General features: G+C 40.2%; 1 protein-coding gene across 4 annotated transcripts in view; it reads right to left on the reverse strand.

Annotated features, from left to right (window-relative positions):
- The window catches only part of FAM227B (family with sequence similarity 227 member B), a 182,315-nt gene that overhangs the window by 28,382 nt on the left and 131,094 nt on the right, over positions 1-22,839 (reverse strand). For 3 of the 4 annotated variants that reach the window (XM_060174636.1, XM_060174635.1, XM_060174634.1), the window contains 2 exons: positions 12,565-12,653; positions 7,035-7,195 (listed from right to left, as the gene is read on the reverse strand). In XM_060174636.1, coding sequence (XP_060030619.1) covers positions 7,035-7,195; positions 12,565-12,653 — 250 coding nt within the window. Of the gene's footprint in view, positions 1-7,034; positions 7,196-12,564; positions 12,654-22,839 lie in introns of those variants that run through there. The other variant, XM_060174637.1, reaches the window with a different exon arrangement.

The following is a 22,839-nucleotide window of genomic DNA, read 5'->3' on the forward strand; positions in this document are numbered from 1 at the left end:
GTCTACACTCCTTTTTTATGTTGAAGGGAAATGAGGGGTTAGTATTGGGGCTCAGCTTCACAAATAATGGCACAAACTTCCTAGCTGTACAGGCTTCACTATTCACTTCACCTTGAGTGTTTTAGGTTTGAGGAAAAAGGCATTTTATATAGTTTTACCAGAAAAATAATGAGATAGAAGGGTCTGAATTGAAAGACTTTTTCCTGAACTCTAGTTCTTCAACTATGTTATTCTTCTAAAACTGAGACATGAAGCAAAAAAACTTTTTCTTTTGCACCTCTAGGTTTATCACTGGGGCTTGGTACTAAGAATCCACTGCTTCTGTTGGGTAGGATGGATAGGAATGAGAGGGGTGGGGGAAGTTGGGTGCTGCAAAGTGCAAGGACCCGCTTAAGGATCCTGGTTCAAGATCCCGGCTCCCCACCTGCAGGGAAGTTGCTTCACAGGTGGTGAAACAGGTCTGCAGGTGTCTTATCTTTCTCTCCCCCTCTCTGTCTTCCCCTCCTCTCTCCATTTTTCTCTGTCCTATCCAACAATATCAACAACAACAACAATAAAAAACAAGGGCAACTAAAGGGAATAAATAAATACATATTAAAAAAGAAAACAGAAATTGAGAAGGGGGAGTCAGGTGGTAGCACAGCAGGTTAAGTGCAGGTGGCGCAAAGCTCAAGGACCGGCCTAAGGATCACAGTTCGAGACCCGAGGTCCCCACCTGCAGGGGAGTCGCTTCACAGGCAGTGAAGCAGGTCTGCAGGTGTCTATTTTCCTCTCCCCCTCTGTCTTCCTCTCTTCTCTCCATTTCTCTCTGTCCTATCCAACAATGACAACAACAATAATAACTACAACAAAAAAACAAGTGCAACAAAAGGGAATAAATAAATAAATATTAAAAAATAAGAAATTGAGAGGGGAGGTGAGATGGAGAGGGAAAGAGAAAGACACATGGAGACTTGCTTCACTGGTTGTGAAGTATCCTTCCTGTAGGTGGGGACCCGAGGGCTTGAATCTAGATCCTTGTGCTTTGTACTGTGTGTGCTTAACCGGGTGCACCAATGACTGACACCCTCAAAAAATACATTTGATAATAATTTTTTTTGATAATAATTTTAAGTCCAATTTGTTACATATCAGTGAGGAAATAAATCAGTGTATGTGGTTCTGACAGAGACTCCTAGAAATATTATAAATAAATAGAAAAGAGGTTGCTCATGGCTCCAAGAAATCTCCCACTGGATTCTTCCAGTGTGAAGGAGGGTTACACAGAGCTGGCCATGTTGCCTGAATCCCTGAACTTCTTCCTTGTCTTCTTTCCCCATCCCCACTCATGACTATTTGCTTCTCCCACACCATGGGAAATTCACAACAGATGACTTCTTTGTTTAACTTTTATTTTTCTACTGGGATAAATGTTGAGGCATCCCACATTATTTTAATTGTGGAGTTAAAAAAAATCCACTCACAAGCAGTTTTGATATGTTAAGAATTTGTGTAAGGCCAGGTATTGGTGCACCTGGTTAAGAGCACACATTACAGTGTGCCAGGACCCAGGTTTAAGCCTCTGGTCTCCACCTGCAGAGAGAAAGCTTCATAAGTGGTGAAGCAGGGCTGCAGGTGTCTCTCTCCCTCTCCCTCTCTATCTTCCCTTGGGATGATTTCAATGCTCTTGAATTTGCTGATGCTGTATTTGTGGCCTAACATACGGTCTATCCTTGAGAACAACCGAAGTGGACTTGAGTAAAATGTGTATTCCAGTTTCTTGGGATGAATGACTCTGAAATTGTCTAATAGTTCTAGTTTATCTCCTCATTTAGCTCCCTCATGTCTTTATTGATTTTTCTGCCTGGATGATCTGTCAAGTTGAGAGAGTGGGGTGTGGAAGTCCCCTACTATGACTGTGTTGCTGTTACTATATTGCTGTAGCTCTTTCAGTAGATGTTTGATGCATTTAGATGGCTTCTCATTGGGTGCACAGATGTTAATTGTTAAGTCCCCTTAATTGACTGATCCACTGAGCATTAAGTAATGCCCATCCCTATCTTTTTAAATTTTATTGATTTTAAAGTCTATCGTGTCAGATATGAGAATAGCTGTTCCTGCCCTTTTTTGTGGGCCATTGGCTTGTATGATAGTTTCCCATCCCTTCACTTTGAGTCTGTGTTTGTCTTGCTGAGTTAGGTGGGTTTCCTGTAGAGAGCATATTGTTGGGTTGTGTTTTCTGATCCATCTTCCTACTCATTGTCTTTTAATCGGTGAATTCAGGCCATTGACATTTATTGATATCAAAGATTGAAGATATTTTAACGCCATTCTTGTATATTTGTAGAGTGTTCTGATATATGGCATATTTATGGTGGTCTAAGTAAGTTTACAGGAGGGAGACCTTTCAGAACTTCTTTCAGGGCAGGCTTGGTAATAGTTGATTCTTTCAACTGTTGCTTGTCTGAGAAGGTTTTGATGCTTCCATCTAGTCTGAATGACAGTCTAGCAAGATACAGTAGTCTTGGTTGGAAGCTTTTCTCAATGAGCACTCAATAGGTATCTTGCCATTCTCTTTTGGCCTGTAGTGTTTGTGTGGAGAAGTTTGCTGCTATTCTTATGGGCTTTCCTCTGTAGGTGACTCTTTGGTTTTCTCTTGTAGCCTTCTGGGTCCTTTCTTTATCCTTATTCCTTTCCATTCTCAATATGATGTGTTTTGGTGTCTTTAAGTCTGGGTTGATTCTGTTTGGGAGCCTTTATGTCTTTGATGTTGCCTAGACTAGAGAAGTTCTCAGCTATTATGCCCTGAAGAATGCTTTCTTCCTCTCCCTCTCTTTCTTCCTCTGGTAATCCAATAATGCATATATGATTTCATCCTATATGTCTCTGTTGTTGTTTTAAGTATCTCTTAATCTATTTTTGATACGTCTTACTTCTTTTTTAGTTGTCTCTAATTCATCCTTGATCTTGCTAATTCTGTCTTCAGCCTCATTGATTATATTCTCTCTTCCCTCTACTGTTTTCTGGAGTTCATCTATTTTGTTACCCTGTTCTGATACTGTTTTAGCTTGTTCTACTAGTTGTGTTCTTAGCTCATCTATTTCAGCTCTAATAATCATGAGATAATTAGTCTTTTATTCCAGAGTCTCATTTGTTGTTTCTGCGTTTCTGATGACACTTCTTTCAAACTCTTTATTCATTCCTCTGACTATTTCCTTAACAAGTGTTTGGATGTTGACCTCATTATTCTGTGCTTCAACCTTTGGGGGGCTTTCAGCTGGACTCTTTTCCTGGTTCTTTTCTCCAATATTTCTTCCTGTTGGTTTAACCATTTTATATAGCATGTTTATAGGTCCCTCTCTCAGTACTTTTCAAATTACTGATCACTCTTGCCTGGATTGACTTGTGTTTAAGTAAGGTACTTAAAGAGTTCACATTTGTGGAAATTAACAATTGTTTCAATATTATTTCAATCTCTGAGTTGGAGCACAGTGGCTGTTACCACCTCTTTTGTTCTTTTTCTTCCCTGTAGGCTATGGGAGCCTGAGGACTTTTTAAATATAAGTCAGCTTCTTAGCTTAATCACTCACTCCTGACCAAGAGATAAATTAGGGTGGGGGAGAGATAATACAGTGGTTATGCAAAGACACTCCCACATCCCAAGGATCCATAACTCCAGGCTCAGTTCAACTTTTCTGTGAAACCAGGCAGCACTGCTGGGCCCCGTTAGTTTCTAAACACGTCCTGGTTACAGTTGTGGGCTCTGTGGCAATTATTCACCATGTTCTCATCAGGAGAACAATGTGGAAAGGCTCCCACTATACAGCCTCACCTCTAGACCACTGGGTGTAGATCTTATGAGTTTCCTGGTCAGTTCTCTGCCCCCGATGTTACCACAGTGCCTCCCCCATGCTGCTCCAGTCTCTAAGGGATGCATTGGGTCGACCTTCCCGTGGTGCATCCTGTGAGTACTCATTCATTGGGGAAACTGACGATCCTTCCTAGCCGACTAAATCCACATGGATCCCAGTCCTTTTCAAAGCCATTAACTGGCTACGGAAGAAGGGCAAACGCTAGCAGAAGAAGGGCAGTGGCAATGGAGACTCATAGTTGCATTTGGTGAGTTTTCAGGGAGTTTTCTCCTTCTTTCAGCAGTCCTTTTGTTTTGTTGGTAAAACAGACTGGAGGTGTGGTACCTCAACCAGTAAACTGCCAGACTGTTACCAGCTGCTCAGGAGTAGAAATGGGCTTTAGCCCCAGGAATCTCTCCTTAGGCTCTTTTCTGTCCACGAGCCACAAGTGTTTACACTCACTGGTGATCTGGTGATTTCCCAAAGTCGTTCTAGTCCTGTCTTTTTGCAGCTCCAGGTGATCTCCTTTAGTATTCTTAGTTGACCGGGGAGAGGATAGGAGAGAACCACAGCTGATGCTACTCTGTAGCCCTGCCTCCAGAAGTCTGTATATAATATTCTTTTTTTTTTTTTTCAGACCGAGCACTGCTCAGTTCTGGTTTTATGGTGGTAGTGGTGGTACTAAGGACGTGTTGAACCTGAGACTTTGGAGCCTCCAACATACAAGACTCTTTGCATAACCATTATGCTATCTACCCCTGCCCTTCTCTTTCAAGCTCAAAAAAAAAAAAAATTTCAACCCAGGTGGCAAGACTTGTTAAGGAGTAAAAAACAAGGAGCTCTTTCAAGAGTAGGAGGAATGTCATTACTTTAAAGAGATTATTCTTACCTTGTAAATACTATAATCTAGCCAAAGTTTACTGTCAAGAATATATGTTTATTATTATTATTTATTGGGGTATTAATGGTTTATAGTCAACATTAAAATAACAGTAGTTTGTACATGTGTAACATTTCTCAGTTTTCCACATAACAATTCAACTCTCACTAGGTCCTCCTCTGCCATTATGTTCCAGGACCTGAAACCCCACCCCACCCCTCCCCCACCCCAACAGTACATCTTTTTTTTTTTTTTTTTTTTTACAAGGAAGAGACACATGGCTTAAGAGTGTTGAGTAGGGCTGGGGAGATAACATAATGGTTATGCAAAAGACTTTCATGCTGGAAGCTCCAAGGTCTCAGGTTCACTTCCCAGGACCACCATAAGCCAAAGCTGAGCACTGTTCTGGTATTTTTCTTACTCTCTTTCTCTCTATATATCTCTCATTAAATAAAAAAAAAACAAACAAAGGTTGCAACTTTAGGGAAAAATCAGAGAGAATAGCAATAGGTAAAAGACTGAAGTTAACTCTGATCAATTAAAATATAGGAGCATTTTTAGCACTAGGGTAAGATAATGAGAAATCCCGGGAAAAGTTCCATGGAGAGGTTGGCCAATATGCTTAGGCCACACATGCTTGTTAATTTGTGCTTAAACACTCCTACCCTACCATGAGACTGGGTGATGGGGCACATCTTTTCCAGATATTTTTTTTTAATGTATTTAATTGGGAGTCGGGCAATAGCCCAGCAGGTTAAGCGCAGGTGGCACAAAGCACAAGGACCCGTTTAAGGATCCCGGTTCGAGTCCCTGGCTCCCCACCTGCAAGGGAGTCGCTTCACAGGTGGTGAAGCAGGTCTGCAGGTGTCTATCTTTCTCTCCCCTTCTTTGTCTTCCCCTCCTCTCTCCATTTCTCTCTGTCCTATCCCAAAATGATGACATCAATAACAACAACAATAAAAAAAAAACAAGGGCAACAAAAGGGAATAAATAAATATTTTATAAATGTATTTAATTAATTTATTGAATAGAGACAAAGAGAAATTAAGAGGCAAGGGGGAGATAGAGAGAAAGAGACACATGTAACATTGCTTGTGATGATTTCTCCCTGCAGGTGGGGACCACGGGCTTGAACCCAGGGCCTTGTATACTGTAATGAGTGTGCTCTAAAGGGTTCACTACCACTTGTCCCCCAGACATTATTTTAAAACCATTGGTTCACTGTATGTATTAGTTTAATGCTAGATGATAAAAATCTGCTTAAAAACCCAAAGAAATCGAAATAATGATGCTCAGAGAACTAGAAAAGCAAAGATGCCATTATCCTTCAATGAGGTAAAACAGATTGAGTAAGAGATTTATTTATTAATATGGTATTACAGTCAAGTGCAACTTAAAAACATTAAAGATAGAAATAGACGTAAGAATCCTGACATTCCCCTCTCCCCCACCATTACTTTGCTCAAAGCTGTGCACTTTCCAGTTTGGAGACTATGATACCATGCACCATTGAGCGGTCACTTGTCCTCAGTGAGTTCTCAGTCAATATGAGTCATGCAGACAAGATAAAGAGTTTAATGGGACAGAACTCTGTGTCTCCCACCCCTGCTGAAACCAAAAGATCTCCAGTCTCATTTATTGTGGGTTCTACACATTACACTTTCTCATAAATTTCCAACTCTTCTCTAGAGAAGTCTAGAAGCTCATAACCCACAGTTCTGACAGAAGCTTGAAATTGAACAGTAAAATGATAGTTTTTAATTGAATAGCTAAATATACCTTATAGTGGATTTCCTAGGTTTTATGTTAGTTTTATACTTTATATGAAAAATCACAGTCCTAGATTTTTAAAGAAAAAGTACTTAAGTTAAGAATACTGAAAAGAAAACAACTCAAAATTAAAATGCTAAATAAAAGCATGGTTGGCAATGTGATCCCTCCCTTCCTTCTTTCCTTCCTTCCTTCTTTCCTTCCTTCTTTCTCTCCTTCCTTCCTTCCTTCCTTCCTTCTTCCCCCCCCTTCCTTTTTTCCCCACCTGTTTGCCTACCTGCCAAGATTTCATGTCTGTGATTCCTCTGCTTTTAGCAGACTTCTGTTTTCTTTAATCACAGCTACAGAGAGTGAAAGACAGAAAAGGGAGAACACAGCACAATTCCACCACTTGTGAAGCTTACCCGTGTACATGGTATTGCCATGTGGTGTCAGAGGCTTGAACCCAGGTCCCTGCACATGGTTAAGTGTGCACTCAACTAGGTGCACTACTTCCCAACCCTATTCCACAAGCACAACATTTTGAATATAAAGCAAAATTTCAAAAAGGATATGGTTCTCGGCATATTTCAGTGAATTTAATCTTGATTTGTTTAGGAGCCTTAGAAATGCCAGTCAGCTCATGTATCTTAAGGTAATATAAAATCAGAGGACTTTTACCTCCAAAATTGAAGAGCACACGGTTAAACTCTGGACCAGCGGCAACATAGTGGGACTGTAGGGGAAGAAAGAAAATCAAGTCCATCATCACTTTCATGTGTTTTTAAAGAACTGTAAACATGTAACTGAATTATGAGTATAATTAATATCTGGCATGTAAAAAGAAACAAATTCTGCAAAGTGTCATCTTAAAGAATTCACTAACGTCTGAGTATGTCAGCTAGTGTTTTCTAGTCTTTTGACTTATCAGAAACTCTGGGGAGTCGGGCCGTAGCGCAGCGGGTTAAGCGCAGGTGGCACAAAGCACAAGGACCGGCATAAGGATCCCGGTTCGAACCCCGGCTCCCCACCTGCAGGGGAGTCGCTTCACAAGAGGTGAAGCAGGTCTGCAGGTGTCTATCTTGGTATTCATCCCATTATAATTAATATTGATTTACAAAGTTAGATTACTTCAGGGGTATATCTGTGCACACAGATATGTACAATTCACAGCCACTAGAATTAAAAGGAAACCTTGCCTGTCCAGAGAGATGTTTTATGATCATTGTTCTGAGTTGTGTTTGTCAAGATAGAAGTGACGTTTTATTAAAGTCCTAGAAAACAGGCATTTCTAAAAATTGTCTACATTATTCTTCCTTCCTTGCTTTCTTTCTCTTTCTTTTTTTCCCCTCTCTCTTTCTTCCTTTCTCTCTTGCTTTCTTCCTGTCTTTCTTCGATTGCACTGACCAACTCTGGCTTATGGTTGAGTGTAGGGGATTGACTTTGGAGCCTCAGGCATGCGAGTCTCTTTGCATAACCATCATGCTATCTACCCCTACCCTGCATCATTCCTTTTTAAATTAAGTAAACCACAGTTCATAACTCCTTATTCCTTTGTAGGGATCTCTGATTTTTAAAACATATTTTAAGTAGGGAAGATCAGACGTAGGAACCAAATCCAAATCCAGTGTTTTATGGTACATTAAACATTTTCTTGGATACTGTAACACAGAAGGCTCAAAGTTGCCAACAGCCTCTTGCTAGAGGCATGCAGATCTTTGGTCATTTTAAGTAGCCAAAACAATTAACAGAAGCCCCTTTGCTTTTATTCACCCCATAAAGTATGGCAGAAATTGTTCAAGAGCCTAATGATTCTAGGAAACAAGACTGCTATGGCCAGAAGTCAGCTGAGTACTAAATTTAAAGAACTAAGCAATTGGGGTGGGGGGGGACAGGCAGTAGCTCACCGGGTTAAGCGCACATAGTACAAAGCGCAAGGACCCGCATAAGGATCCCGGTTTGAATCCCTTGGTCCCCGACCTGCAGGGGGTTACTTCACAGGCAGTGAAGCAGGTCTGCAGGCATCTTTCTCTTCCCCTCTCTATCTTCCACTCCCCTCTCAACTTCTCTCTGTCCTATCAAAAAAAAAAAATCAAAAAAATAGCTGCAGGAACAGTGGATTCATAGTGCATTCGTAGTGCAGGCACCGAGCCCCAGTGATAACCCTGGAGGGGGAGAAAAAAAAAGAACTAAGCAGTCCTACAGACTTTGAGAAGGTGACAAGGGATGAATTAAAAAACAAAAATTAAAGGATGGATTCAGTGCCTTATTTTTTGTTAAATTTCTAAAGGATAATAGCTGATTGTGACCAGAAAGCTCAGCTTTAGATTCTATCAAGTTTCACATGGCTCCTATTCAGCCTTTGGATAAGTCCGGTGCTTAGAAAACCGGCATGTGTTGAACAGCAGTTTGTCTCTACACTTTTGAACTACTGGTAAAAGTTAAATGTTTTAGCTCATGTTGGTAAAATACATACAGTCATACAGAAAATTTAATCCTGGCTTTCCTACCAGGGCTCTCTGCATATTTGAACAACAATTTTTAGAGCTGCCAGATCTTTTCTAGTAGAAAACTCTTGGGGACCCAGATGGTGGCGTAGGGGGGCCGGGCTGTGGCGCACATGGTTGAGCGCACATGTTACAGTGTGCAAGGACCTGAGTTCAAGCTCCCCTATCCCCATTTGCAAAGGGAAAGCTTTGTGAGTGATGAAGCAGTGCTGCAGGTGTCACTTTCTCTTTCTTCCTTCTCTCTTGATTTCTATCCAGTAAATAAAGGTAACAGAAAGAAAAGAAAAATCTTCAAGTATTCAGGTATTTTGGCTCCGGGTCAACAATATCCTTTCAGAGTCCTTCATCAATGTGATCACTGTGTGTTCTGAACACTTCTGTTTGCAAGCTCTTTTACAGTGAAAGGCTCCAAAGCAAATTCATTATTGTCTGTCAAAGTGTAGATCCTATATGTCTATTTAAATAGAGCAAGACTATATTCGTTTTGGGATTCAACAACTTTGTACTGTTAACACATAGAGTTCACTTTTTAAATACTCCCCAAATCGTTTTAGATGGTTTAAAACCATGCTTAAGCAATTTTAATGCTGGGTCTTTGTTCTTTCCCCATAATAACAGTCTACCTCCTAAGATCAGGCTAGTTTCTCAGACTCTCATGGATGAGCACTGTGAGCAGGAGGGTTCCATGCTGTATGACAGCTTTTCCAAACCCCGAGCGCAGTTTTCCCCTCTGTGTGTTTACCAGGACAGTCTCCATTTCCCCACCTACATACTCCAGCAACCACTCACTTCTGACTAGACTTACCTTTCTCTGTTAGGGAAAGGGGGGAATTGACCAATTGGTTCTACTGGGCTCAATTACCCGTTTGCTGACACTTTCTGTCACAGAATTGAGTCTTTGTGGGCAGCTGGGCACCGTGACTCCCTGAGGGAGTTGTCTGAAGTCAGGTCTTGATAGCCACAAGACTCTCTTCTTTGCCTGTTGGGTCTGGCCTGTTAGCAATAGTGATGGCTGGTGAGCATCACAGTTTAAGTGTCAATATGTCCACTTGCTCCTCCTTCCTCAGCTTCTGCCTATTGCTTTTATTTGCCTCTTGAAGAATAAGTGTATCTTTCAGACAGACCTAGAGGCACACTGGTTGGCTTCTGCATTATTTTATTGAGGACATGTAGTTTGCTGGTGATTATTCTGCCATGTCTCTAGCACTAGAAGTCTGATAGTTATTTTAACTTTTAAATTATGCCTACATAAAATCACCTTACAAAAATCAGTACTGGGCCAGTGAAATATCTTACTTGGATATCTCACTTGAAATATCTCACTGCTTTGCCAGTGAGATATTGGGCTTGCACCTGTGTGTGACTCAGGTTCAAGCCCAACCCCCCCCCCCCCCCCCCCCGCACACTGAAGGAAGTGTCAGTGCTATGGTCTCTTCCACTGTCTCTCTGCCTTTCTGTCTCTATCTAAAAATGATATTGATGACAACAATAGCAATAAATGTCACCTCCTGGTTTGTAATAATCTAGGCTTATTTTGAATCTTTTCCAACACTCGTAGTACTACTGCAAAGAACGATTTCTAAATACTTAAGCTATAAACTGGCGATCTCTGGAAGTCAACTCGGGATAGGGAGCAATAGCACACTCGTGGAAAGTGACAAGATGGCTAGCTTTAAAAATCAAGGAAACGTAATATACATTATGAACCTGGCATTCATTAAGTGCTAATCTGTGCCTGTGCATTCTTTTATCTCTCTGCTTTTAAATTACACCAGCATTATCATTGGGGCTTGGTGTCCGCTCTACCAATCCACTGCTCTCAGCAGCCACTCCCCCCACCCCCTTTCTATTTTATTTGATAGGACAGAGAGAAATTGAGAAGAGAGGGAGGAGATAAAGAAGGGGAGAGAAAGATAGATACCTTCAAACCTGCTTTACTGCACTACTGCAGGAGAGGAGTGGGGGCTTGAACTTGGACCCTTGTGCACTCAACCAGGTGTGCCACCACCTGGCCTCTTCTATATTTTCTTCACAAGCTTAAAAAACATGGACAGGTGGACTTGTAGTCAGCTAAACAGTGTTTCTCAGATGACACTTTTTAAAGATGCAAAGCAAATTTCAGGTGTGTCTTTGGTAGCACAGTATACTGCTGTCTCACTGACTCTACCCCCCTGCATACTATTCCAGAAACAACTTGAATTAAAATGTGACTTAAAAAAAACAAATATGTAGAAGTCAAAAAGCTTAAAAGAATTATGACTATATTGGATGATAAAACGTGGGGGGCTGGGTGGCAGTACACCCAGTTAAGCTCACATATCAACATGCACAAGGACCCAGGTTTAAGGCCCTGCTTTCTGCCTGCAAGGGGAACACTTCATGAGCAGTGAAACAGGAAACGAGTCTGAAGGCGTCTATCTTTGAGGCAGATAGATAGCATAATGGTTATGCAAAGAAACTTTCTCGCCTGAGGATCCAAAGCCCCAGGTTCAATCCCCCACACCACCATCAACTAGAGCTGATCAGTGCTCTGGTTAAAAAAAAAAGGGGGGGGGGAATCAGGCGGTAGCGCAGCAGGTTAAGTGCAAGTGGCACAAAGCACAGGGACTGGTGTAAGGATCCTGGCTCGAGCCCCCTGCTCCCCACCTGCAGGGGAGTCCCTTCACCGGCGGTGAAGCAGGTCTGCAGGTATCTATCTTTCTCTCCCCCTCTCTGTCTTCCCCTCCTCTCTCCAGTTCTCTCTGTCCTATCTAACAACAATGACATTAATAACAACAATAATAACTACAACAACCACAAAAAGACAACAAGGGAAACAAAAGGGAAAATAAATAAATAAAATTATATATATATATATATATATATATATATATAACTGCAGTTTCCAGTGGAGGGAATGGGTCATAGAACTCTGGTGGTGGGAGCGCTGCAAAATGATACCCCCGTTATTTCATGATTTTGTAAATCAATATTAAATCACTAATATAAAAGGGAAAAAAAAGAGTAACTAAGGAGGATGTGGGAGGGAGCTGGAGAGGCTAGGGGACCTAACAGCCTGTGATGGAGAGAAATGGTCCCTGGTGGCAGGTGGTGTGGTGCTAACACATATTTTGGGTAGATGTGAAATTTTACTCCTGAGACAACTACAGTCTTGTAAAACATTATTTCTTCAAGAAAAAAAAAAGAATTTCTTTAGGTTAAGTTAAAAATGATTTAAGAGTTATAATGTTTGCATATGAACAGTTAATACCAAATCTTGACTTTTGGGGTAGAGAGAGTACAACCATAACTGATATTTACATGATGCTGTACCTGGAACTTTGTCTAGTGTCTTGATATCAGGTCACATTAATATGCCGACTCAAGGACAAGCAATGGTGGAAATGTGAAGTAAAGATAAACATTGTTTTCTTTACATTAGAGTCAAGGACATTTTCAGAAAATTAGTATTTTTTAAAATATTAATATTATCTTCTTTTAATCACTGCACTTTTTGAAACGTATCAAAAGCGTATTAGTCATCATTGCCTATGTGAAGTCAATCAACTAATTTTATTGAAAAATAGAGAACAGTTCTTAAAATTACTATACTCCAGACCTTTGCTGGTAATCTTGGATCACTCTTGGATGCAGACTTGTTATAAAATCTTGGGTCACTTAAAATCTTTGTCATATCGAAGTCAATAGCTAAAGTAGGAAAAAAAAAAAAAACTTCAGTTATGCTGCTCTTTTCTTCACACATGCAAGAGCACACATTAAATCTTCTCTCCCTTTTGCCCTCACACTACACCCCAAATATGGAAAGAAGCTAGCTGTGGCCATGGACTATGAGCTCAGAATGACAGGGACTCAGAGGTTACACAGGTTCTTGTGCTAAATATGAACAGATACGGGCTCTGGGTCAATTCAATGGGGTAAAACAGTTAATGATGTTTATTCATTTTCCTCATGTTTGTCAGCTACTTTCTGCCCTAATCCAGCTTTCTAGGCTTATTCTCAACTCTGACACCATCTTACCAGACTATACTTTTTGTCTACCCACATGTTAGCTATCAGGCTAAGGCAAAAATTAGTAAAGTCATGGGACACATGAAACATAGCTATAATAGACTTCCTAGCTTCTTCCCACAGGAGGACCTCTAGTTTCATCCATCCTGTTCCTACTTTTGGGTTTCCATTTATTAAACAACTTGTCCTGCTTTATATTTTACAGCCTTTTAGCCACCAAGTTACAGATGCTACCATGCTACCATCCTGATTCCCTTTGGCAGATGACTTCACCAATGTGTCCTGGAACCTCACCTCTCCAGAGTCCTGCCCCACTAGGGAAAAACAGAAATGGGCTTGGGGTATGGATTGGCTTGCCAACATCCATGTCAAGTGGAGAAGCAATTACAAAAGCCAGGCTTTCCATCTTCTGCACCCCAGAAAGAATTCTGGTCCATACTCCCCGAGGGATAAAGAATAGGGAAGCTTCCAATGGAGGGGATGGGATATGGAACTCTGGTGGTGGGAAATGTATGTAATTATACCCTTGTTATCTTACTATATTTTTAATCATTATCAAATCACTAATAAAAAAATTTAAAATAGAAGCAAAGGTGAATGAAACAAAGTTGGGATATTTTTAGTGCTTGCCCTTGTAGAGGAAATGAATATTCTAATGCATTCTACTTAATAGAGCTTAGAATTTATACAGTTCACTTACTTACATTATCTTATGTTACCTTCATCTCTCTGTGAGCAAAGTCACATTTTCCTGCAGATTATAGATTAAAAAATTAAAGTACATCTAAACTATCATTTATTGAGATTTTTTCCTTTTTTAAATTTTTTCCTTTTTCTTTTTTTTACCAGAGCACTGCTCAGCTCCAGTTGATGGTGGTGCAGGGAATTTGCAGCCTCTTTGCATGACCATTATGCTATCTACCCCTGTTCTAAACTATCATTTAAAATTTTTTTATTTATAAAAAGAAAACACTGACAAAAACCATAGGGTAAGAGGGGTACAACTTCACACAATTGTCACCACTAGAACTCCTTATCCCATCCCCTCTCATGATGACTTTCCTATTCCTTATTGATACCTCTGAGAGTATGGACCCAGGGTCATTATGGGGTACAAAAGGTGGGAGGTCTGGCTTCTGTAATTGCTTCCCCACTGAACATGGGTTTTGGCAGGTCGATCCATACTCTCAGCCTGTCTCTCTTTCCATAGTGGGGTGGGGCTCTGGGGAAGCAGGGCTTCAGGACACTTTGGTGTGGTTGTCTGTCCAGGGAAGGCCGGTTGGCATCATGGTAGCATTTGGAACCTGGTGGCTGAAAGAAGAGTTAACATATAAAGCCAAACAAACTGTTGACTAATCATGAACCTAAAGGCTGGAATAGTGAAGATGAAGATTTGGGGGTCTCAATTTTTTAGATAGCTAGTAGGCATATTTTAGTTATATTCCAAAGGGCCCATGACTATACTAGGGTTTTTGTTTGTTTGTTTGTTTGTTTTTACCCTGAGCCTGAAATCTGATCCAAGTTATTGTCTGGGGAAATGATGTCATGGCTGGAAAAAGGATCAGAAAGCTGCATCAGGGAAGAGAGTAACTCCCAAATATGGGAAAGGTGTATAAATATTGTTGACTATAAACCCCATTGATTTGATCTGACCTGGAGCCCATATTCAGCTTAGGAGCCTGTGTGACCTCTGCATCCCTGTAGATCTGAGCTCACATTCTGTGGTCATGAGTAGGAACATTCCAAGCTGCCCCGATTTCAGGACCCATCTTCCTCAGGTGGAAGATAGAGTATGTTGTCCAGCCTCCCTTCGCAAGAAGGAACATTCTCTATTGTTGTTGATGCACATTGAGGGCAAGGTCCTATGGGGGCTCACAAAGGGGTCTATTGCGCTGTTCCTGATAGAGATGACTGGTAACAATGGAGAGAGGGATTTATTCGAGGTCTAGGCCCATCGTGTCTGTTTGGGAATCTCAGGACTCCTCAACTAGGGCCCCAGCTGATGGGGTGGCCTGATAGTGACAAAGAGTTATGGAGCCTGGAATTGAACCTACTGTTGTGTACTCGGCAAGGCAATGCCCGATCCAAGTTGAATTATTCTGCCTGGCCAATAATGATGTTTTTTTTTCTTAGAACTTTATAGATTTTCTAAAAGAGTTTAACCTTTCTCTCTCTCCCTCTTTCTCTCTCTCTCTCTCTATCTATCTCTATTTCTATCTCTGTCTCTCTTGTCTCTCTGCAGGTTCCTCCTGATAATTCCATTCACAATTTGGAATGGGTATTTTCCTTTCTTATTCACTAAGAGAATGGATCTCACTGCCACTTGATCATTACTATAAACCACTGTCAGCTGAATGCACCCTTGGGTTCCTGAAGTAAAGCTTTAGTTAAGCAAGTATAGAGACTTTTATGTTAGATATATTCTTGAACTAAGACAGGCCAGCAAATGACTATGTATGAGAAACTGAATTTTTTAAAATTTCTTTATTGGGGGATTAATGTTTTACATCCAACAGTAAATACAATAGTTTGTATATGTAGAAACTGAATTTTTCAGGCCACCAATAGACCCATTTTACATTTCTACCCTTTGAAAAATAGTGCATTGTTATAAACTCAACTCTGGCTGTATTTAGTATGCCAACATAGCACATTACATTGCATAATTTCTCCAGAGAGTTTCTTTCTGTTTTGAATAAAACTATATTTTTAGAAGTTTCAAGAGCCAATGTACATAGTTCATACACTATTTATCTTCTGTAATGATTATGATGAGTAAGATGAAGTCATCTTTGACTTGAATGTCTGAGTTATTACATAGTATAAATTTGAACATATGTATACACATAGTATTGCATTAGCAGAAAGTCATGATGCATTATTTTTTGCATGGAAAAACAGGAAAAAAAGTCATGACTTTTCCAACAAATATGTATATGTATATGTATATGTATATGTATATGTATATGTATATGTATATGTATATGTATATGTATATGTATATGTATATGTATATATGACCCACAGACAATAAAAGATATCTGTTAGCATAATCCCCTAAGTATTTGTTGATGCTATTTCTACATCATAATTCAGTCTCTACTAATTGTTGTAGGGACTCATAGAAAAAATATTAAAGAGATAGTCTTACTATAAGGGATGAATGTATTTCATGTGTACAAATAATCTGATTTTATTCTATAGATACTGACCAATTGTGTGAGTGACACCATTTCCATTCTTGGGTAGATAGAAAGCTTAGAGACAACTAAACTTACTAAGTCTAGAAAAATAAAAGAACTCTTAATAGGACTTTTACACTCTAATCTCATTTCTGATGCTTCTGTTTCATTTTGCTTTAACCTTCTGATCCTTCTTTTTCTTTTCACTTTTTATTTTTTATATATTATTTTGCCACCAGGGCTATAAGTGAGGCTTGGTACCTGAATGACTCCACCATTCCTGGTGGCCTTTTTTTTTTTATATACATTGTGAGAGACAGAGGGAGACAGAGAGGGAGAGACTGTGAAAGAGTGACCTGTAGCACTGCTTCATCACTCATGAGACATCTGCCCTGAAGGTAGGGACCAGAGGTTTGAACCCAGGTCCATGTGTGTGGTATACCAGGTCCACCACCACCCAGTCCCTAATCTCCTTAACCTTTATCAGCTTATTTAACATGCTATTTTATGCTGTTCTACCAAATATATTTATATAAAATTAAATGCTCCCACGATGGGCCTAGACCTCTAGTAGATCCTCTCTCTACCATCCTGGTCACTTCCATCAGGAATGTCATCAGAAACTCTTGTGAACCTCTCCAGGACCCTGCCTTCACTATAAACTGTCAATGGCAGGGACTTTCCCACTCCCCAAAGAAAGGCGTACTATGCCACTTGAGGAAGACGGGTTCTGAGTGCAGCCTAGAATGTTCCTAGCTGTTACCACAAAATGTGAGCTCAGACTGACAGGGACTCAGAGGTTACACAGGCTCCTGTGCTAAATATGAATAGGTATGGGACCTGGGGCAGATCGATGGGTAAACAGTTCATTGTAATACGTTCCTCATATTTGGGAGCTACTTTCTGGCCTAATCCAGCTTTCTAGCCCTATTCTCAAGTCTGACTACATCTTCCCAGAGAATAGGTTTAGTCCACTTGCATGTTAGTTATCAAACTTAGGCAAAAATTACTAAAGTTATGGGCCCCTCAGAACATACTTAAAAGAGACTTCCTCACTTCTTTCCACCCCAGGGCCCCTGATTTCATCTGGGCTATTTCTACTTTTGGGTTCCTGTTTATTAAACAATTTGTCCTACTTTATATCTTAGTACCATTTCAGCCACCAAGTTGCAGATACTACCATGATTCCATGCTGACTTCTCTTGGAAGATGACCTCACCAATATGTTCTAGAACCTCACATATACATAGCCCTAGCCCATTAGGGAAAGACAGAAACAGGCTGGGTTATAGGTCAACTTGCCAATGCCCATGTCCACTGGAGAAGCAATTACAGAAGCCAGAACTCTCACCTTCTTCACCCCATAAAGAACTTTGGATCATACTCCCGGAGGGGAAGAAATGCTACGGGAAGATGACCAGAGGGCTCTAAACACTTGAATTCCATCAATACTTGGAGATAGAAGAAAGAAAGAAAGAAAGAAAGAAAGAAAGAAAGAAAGAAAGAAAGAAAGAAAGATCATTTGGGTTTAGCAATAGGTGTAGGTGTGACACAGAAAGGAAGTGAAGGCAGGACCACAGAAAAAAATGGGCAAATTTATATAAATATAGATAGATAGTCATAGAAGTAATAGTCAACCCATATCTATGACCTTGGGAGAACCACTGCAGTGTCCAAAGGAAGGGATGGGGACACAGAATTCGGGTAGTGGGAATGGTGTGGAATTATACCCCAGTTACCTTATAAATTTGTAAGCCAATAGTAAATAACTAATAAAATAAACAAATTAATTATCCTAGGACTAATATGGTAATATGCATAAATAAATCTATACATAAGTATACTTCCTGTTATTTCAAGAAAATGGTTTAAACATGCTATTGATAAGTGCAATATGAACTTACCTGTGCACTTAAGTTTCTCTTTTTTTAAAAAAATATATTTATTTAGTTATTATTGGATATACACAGAGAAAAGCTGAGAGGGAAGGGGGAGATAGAGAGGGAGAGAGACAGAGAGACACCGTTAGCCCTGTTCCAGCACTTGTAAAGCTTTCCCTTTGCAGGTAGCAACCAGGGGCTTGAATCCAGATTCTTGTGCACTGTAATGTGAATGTTTAACCAGGTGAGCCACCGCCTGGCCCAAAGTTTCTCTCTTTTTTGAAATATCCTAATTGTTGAGACATTGTTGTCAGCCATGGAGCCCAAAAAAACATTGTCTTTTGCAAGAGCACAGAACAGGATTCAGGAATCTAAGTTCTATTTTTAATTTTCCCACAAGCCGCATATGCAATACCTAGTAATCCACTTTACATTTCAGTCTCAAGTTCCTCATGTGTAAAATTGAAGTCTCTGGGCAATTTAATTAACATTCAATTTATGTCCCTTATTTCAAAATTATAAGAACCAAGGCATGAGGGGATCAAGTCGGATTAATTTTCTCTGTGAAGTAAAGGAAAACCACAAATGAGATCATTTGAGCCTAAATTTCCTTTTTTCCATGTATTCATCTGTTTGTGTGCTTGTTTCTTCTAGAACCACTTTTAGTGATTTAATACTGATTTACAAAATTAGGAGATAACGAGCAAAATTCCACACCGTTTCTACCACCAGAGCTTTCTGGCCCCATTCCCTCCATTGGAAACTGCAGTAGTTCTCCCAAAGTCACAGACTATTATTTCTATAACTCTCTCTCTCTCTCTCTCTCTCTCTCCATATATATATATATATATAATATACATATTATATATATATATATTCTGCCCCCCCCCCTTTTGGGGGGTCTTGCTATCTATTTCTTGCCAAGTCACACCTACACCTATCACTGCTTCTGAATGTCCTTCCTTTTTTCCTCTTCTCTTTCTGGGTCTTGGGGCCTTGATGGAATTGGAATTCTGAGTCCTCTGGTTATCTTCCCTGAACACTGTTCTCTCTCTGGGGATATGGAGCAGCAATAGAAACATTTCTTATGAAAATATGTAAAGGGTGTCAGAGAAGTAAAAGATACAGTTTCTAGCTTCAACCATCAATTATAATTAAATGTTTGTGGAGAAGCTGACACTTATTGTAAAGATAATAAGAGAAAAAAAAAAAGACACAAGTGTTCTGTGTTATAAATAAAACCTAGGATACGACAGACAGAAATGACATTGTCAGAAAAGGCTCCCTTAAAAACGGATCAGACTTTCTGGAGTTCAGACATGGAAAAAAGAACTCAAGGGAATGGAGTATACTTAGGGGGTAAGACAGGGTAACAAGGCATCTGGGTAGAACCATAAGAAGACCACCCTGGTTGCTGCAGAAAGTTACCTTAGGGAATGTTCTGAGAATATGAAGAAGAAAAAGAGCAAAGGATATTAAGATGGAGTGGTTAATCTAGTGTAAGCAGAATTTTACTATGTGTCTGTCAGGAAATAGTGCACTGAACTTAAATCTTTGAGGATGATTGAAATAATTGGTGGGTAATTATGAGTTCACTTAACTACAGTTGCTTCACAAATGATGTGAGTGATGTGGTTTTTCCCCCTTAAGTTATAAAGTTGTTAATGAGTCTAATTATTGAAAATTATCATAAATTTCATTTCCCCTTGGATTGTTTGTAGAGGAGAAAGGTAACATGATAACCTGGAAGCCATGGAAGTTATTGAAACAATTATGTCTCTTTTACTTATTGTTATCCAGTAATTTTAAAATGCTTGCCAAGGACTTAAGTTATTTTGTTTGATGAGTGTAGGCCTTATAACAGAAACAGGAATAGACCAACCCAATCACTATGAAAATGATAAAGGGAAAAGAGCCAAATTGTCTGTAGTCACCTGCTACCATCGGAGAATAAAGTAGATTATTGTCCATTTTGAAGTCCAAAACCTTGAAATGGTGAAATCAAAGTGGTAAAGGAGTAACATTTTGATAGGGTCAGTGCAATGGGCGACTTATAGGAAATACATATGGTTCTTTCAAAATGTGGGTGGAGGGGCAAGAGTAGGCAGGGGAAAACTTCGGCAAGAAAGAGCTCATTGTGCTTTCCTCCTGGCATAAATGGGAAATGGGGGTGCTGTGGTTCACCCATATCATTTCCTCTTTGTTTGGCATCATTATGTTTTAATGGGAAAAATGCTACCAGAAGTTCTAGTGACGCAGTGTTAGTCTTCCACTCTTTCACTAAGGTCTTTCCATCAGAAAATTTACTGTAAGTTAGACTTCTGTACTGGACAAAGACACTAGTATTTGATCCCATTATTAAAAAAAAAAAATTATAGGCTCTCAAACTTCTTCTATGAGAGGATTCTCAATAATCACCACTAACAATATGCCTTAAAATAAGTCCCTGTTTCTAGATCACATTTGTAAAATTTGGTTCTGCTTTTAATTAAACCAAAATCTTTCTGAGTGGATGAGAAATGAATAGTTAAAATGGATGATTAAAATAAGAATTGGCTCTTAGAAAGTTAGTTATCCTAAATTCTTTGATCCAGCTGCCACTAAGCTCCTATCCTGACTGTTGAAACTAGCTGAGCCCAAAGCTAATCAAATCAATCACACCAACAAGAGGAATACCATCAGAAGCTTCATTTGTAAGACCGCAAGACACTTTAACAGAATTTATGAAAGGCTTGAATTAATTAGTACCTTGGGAAGACCTATCCTTCACAAGTGATACTTCCTTAGGGAGAAATACTAAGTGCAATGACAATGTAATCTGTGAACCAATCTCATTTTTAAAATGACTGCAGCTGCTGCTGTGTTAAAATGTGAAGTGCATGGAAAGAATGGGGAGTGCATACAGCAGTGCTCTTATTAAATGTAATGTTTGGCTAGGTAGGTTTGGAAGTTAAAATATCACAGGTGTTGGAGATGTTATCTGTTCCAGGAGTTTCCTTTTTGAGTAGCAAGGGGAGAGATAAGATAAAGCTGCAACAGTTCTTCTCCAGTGATGTGACTTTGAACCCGAGTCTTCCAAAACAGTACAATGAGTACAACCTAGAATGTTTTGAGCTCTTGATCCTGGATTTCCAGTTCAGACTGATAGGGACTCAGAAGTTACACAGGCTCCTGTGCTAAATATGAATAGGGATGGGCCCTAGGTCAGATGGATGGGGTAAACAATTAATGGTGTTTAACCATTTTCCTCCTGTTTGGCAACTACTCTCTGCCCTAGTCAAGATTTCTAGGCCTTTTCTCAACTTTGCCAGCATCTTCCCAGACAATATTTTTTAAAAATACTTTTTATTGGGGCCGGGTGGTGGCACACCTGGTTGAGCGCACGTTACAGTGCTCAAGGACCTGGGTTCAAGTTCCCGGTCCCCACCTGCAGAGGGAAAGCTTTGCAAGTGGTGAAGCAGTGCTGCAGGTGTCTCTCCTTCTCTCCCCCTCTATATCTCCCTTACCCTCTCTATTTCTGGCTATCTCTATCCAATAAAAATATTTTTTATTATCTTTACTTATTTATTGGATAGAAACAGCCAGAAATTGAGAAGAAGGGGGAACTCGACAGGGAGAGAAACAGAGAAACACCTGCAGGACTGCTTCACCACCTGTGAAGCTTCCCCCTGCAGATGGAAACCAGAAGCTTGAACCCGGGTCCTTGTGCATTGTAACATATACACTCAACCAGTTGTGCCACCTCCCAGCCCCCTCCAGACAATATTCTTAGTCCACTTGTATGTTAGCTGTTTGCCTCAGGCAAAAATTATTAAAGTCATGGGTTCCTTGGAACATACCTAAAATAGACATCCTAGTTTTTTCCTACTTGAAGACCCCTCATTTCATCTGCTCTGTTCCTACATTTGGGTTCCTGTTTATTAAACAATTTGTCCTGCTTTATATCTTTTTTAAAAATTTTATTTATTTATTAATGAGAAAGATATGAGGAGAGAGAAAGAACTAGATATCACTGTGGTTTATGTACTGCCAGGGATTGAACTTGGGACTTTATGTTTGAGAGTCCAGTGCTTTATCCACTGCACCACCTCCAGGACCACCCTTCTTTATATCTTATAGCCTTTCAGCCACCAAGTCACAGAGGCTACTATAATGCCATACTGACTTCCCTGGGCAGAGGACCTCACCAATGTGTCCTGGAACCTCACCTCTCCAGAGCCCTACCCCACTAGGGAAAGATAGAAACAGGCTGGGAGTTTTTGGATCCACCTGCCAATGCCCATGTCCAGTGGAGAAGCAATTACAGAAGCCAGACCTTATACTTTATGCACCCCATAAATAATTTTTGTCCATACTCCCAGAGGGATAAAGAATAGGGAAGCATCCAAAGGTGAGGATGGGACATGGAACTCCGGTGGTGGCAACTCTTACAATCTTGTTAATCATTATTAACTCACTAATAAAAATTTTTCCCTAAAAAAAAGATATCATGAACATTCATCTCAGAGAACTCACAGGGAAGTAAATAAAATTGTATTTGTAGGGCGTCTGGGCGGTAGTGCAGCAGGTTAAGCGCACGTGGGCGCAAAGTGCAAGGTTCAGTGGAAGGATCCTAGTTCGAGCCCTGGCTCCCCACCTGCAGGGGAGTCCCTTCACAGGCGGTGAAGCAGGTCTGCAGGTGTCTGTCTTTCTCTCCCCCTCTCTGTCTTCCCCTCCTCTCTCCATTTCTCTCTGTCCTATCCAACAACGAACCACATAAACAATAACAATAATAATAGCCACAACAAGGCTACAACAAGGGCA

Source organism: Erinaceus europaeus, chromosome 16 (assembly GCF_950295315.1).
Source record: "Erinaceus europaeus chromosome 16, mEriEur2.1, whole genome shotgun sequence".
In the NCBI taxonomy this organism is placed as follows: domain Eukaryota; kingdom Metazoa; phylum Chordata; class Mammalia; order Eulipotyphla; family Erinaceidae; genus Erinaceus; species Erinaceus europaeus.